The 675-nt window shown below is 51.0% G+C and overlaps 1 protein-coding gene across 1 annotated transcript; it reads right to left on the bottom strand.

Annotated features, from left to right (window-relative positions):
- Positions 1 to 675, bottom strand: LOC123413116 (ubiquitin-like). Its single transcript, XM_045106066.1, has 2 exons — positions 546 to 675; positions 1 to 462 (listed from the first exon to the last, which is right to left on the bottom strand). Exons 1-2 carry the CDS (start codon positions 646 to 648, stop codon positions 143 to 145), a joined length of 423 nt encoding a protein of 140 aa, XP_044962001.1. The 5' UTR covers positions 649 to 675; the 3' UTR covers positions 1 to 142.

A 675-nucleotide genomic window follows, 5' to 3' on the forward strand; every position in this document is an offset into this window, starting at 1 on the left:
TATACTGTACTTATTAATTATAAAAGGTCCAATACTTTAGACAAATAGTCTTGTCAACAAAAAAAAAGTCTTGCTATAGAACGTACTGTAATAAGCTAGCTAATATATATATGGAACGAAATCTATCTTGTGCTTTCTTTCTTCAGATCATGGTGGTCTTGTCGATGAACCTCTTCTTCTTCCTGAGCTCGTTGCTGTGGCCGCACTTCTTCTTGCGGCAGTTGCTGGAGCCGTGGGGGAGGCGCGCGTAGCACTTGCGGCAGATCATCTTCTTCTCCCTGTACTTGAGCGCGAGTTGCAGCAGGTTGGGGTCGAGGATGATGTACTGGCCCCGGCTGCCGCCCCGGAGACGGAGCACCAGGTGCAGCGTCGACTCTTTCTGGATGTTGTAGTCGGCCAGGGTGCGCCCGTCCTCCAGCTGCTTCCCGGCGAAGATCAGACGCTGCTGATCCGGAGGGATGCCTGAAAATCATTGATAACCAACAGTTTAGCTAGCATATACGTGAAGGCCAGCCGCCGGGGATGAGGTGGATGGTGGTACATACCTTCCTTGTCCTGGATTTTGGCCTTGACATTGTCGATGGTGTCGCTGCTCTCGACCTCGAGCGTGATTGTCTTCCCGGTGAGGGTCTTGACGAAGATCTGCATCTTTTCTTGGCCGATTGATCGACTGCT

The sequence above is a fragment of the Hordeum vulgare genome, chromosome 7H (assembly GCF_904849725.1).
Source record: "Hordeum vulgare subsp. vulgare chromosome 7H, MorexV3_pseudomolecules_assembly, whole genome shotgun sequence".
Taxonomy (NCBI): domain Eukaryota; kingdom Viridiplantae; phylum Streptophyta; class Magnoliopsida; order Poales; family Poaceae; genus Hordeum; species Hordeum vulgare.

What these genes read in the sequence shown, in the direction of transcription:
- LOC123413116 (XM_045106066.1), bottom strand. Translation starts at nt 648, where the DNA reads ATGCAGATCTTCGTCAAGACCCTCACCGGGAAGACAATCACGCTCGAG. An exon ending in CAAAATCCAGGACAAGGAAG is followed by an intron (nt 463 to 545) that starts GTATGTACCACC and finishes AATGATTTTCAG; the next exon opens with GCATCCCTCCGGATCAGCAG.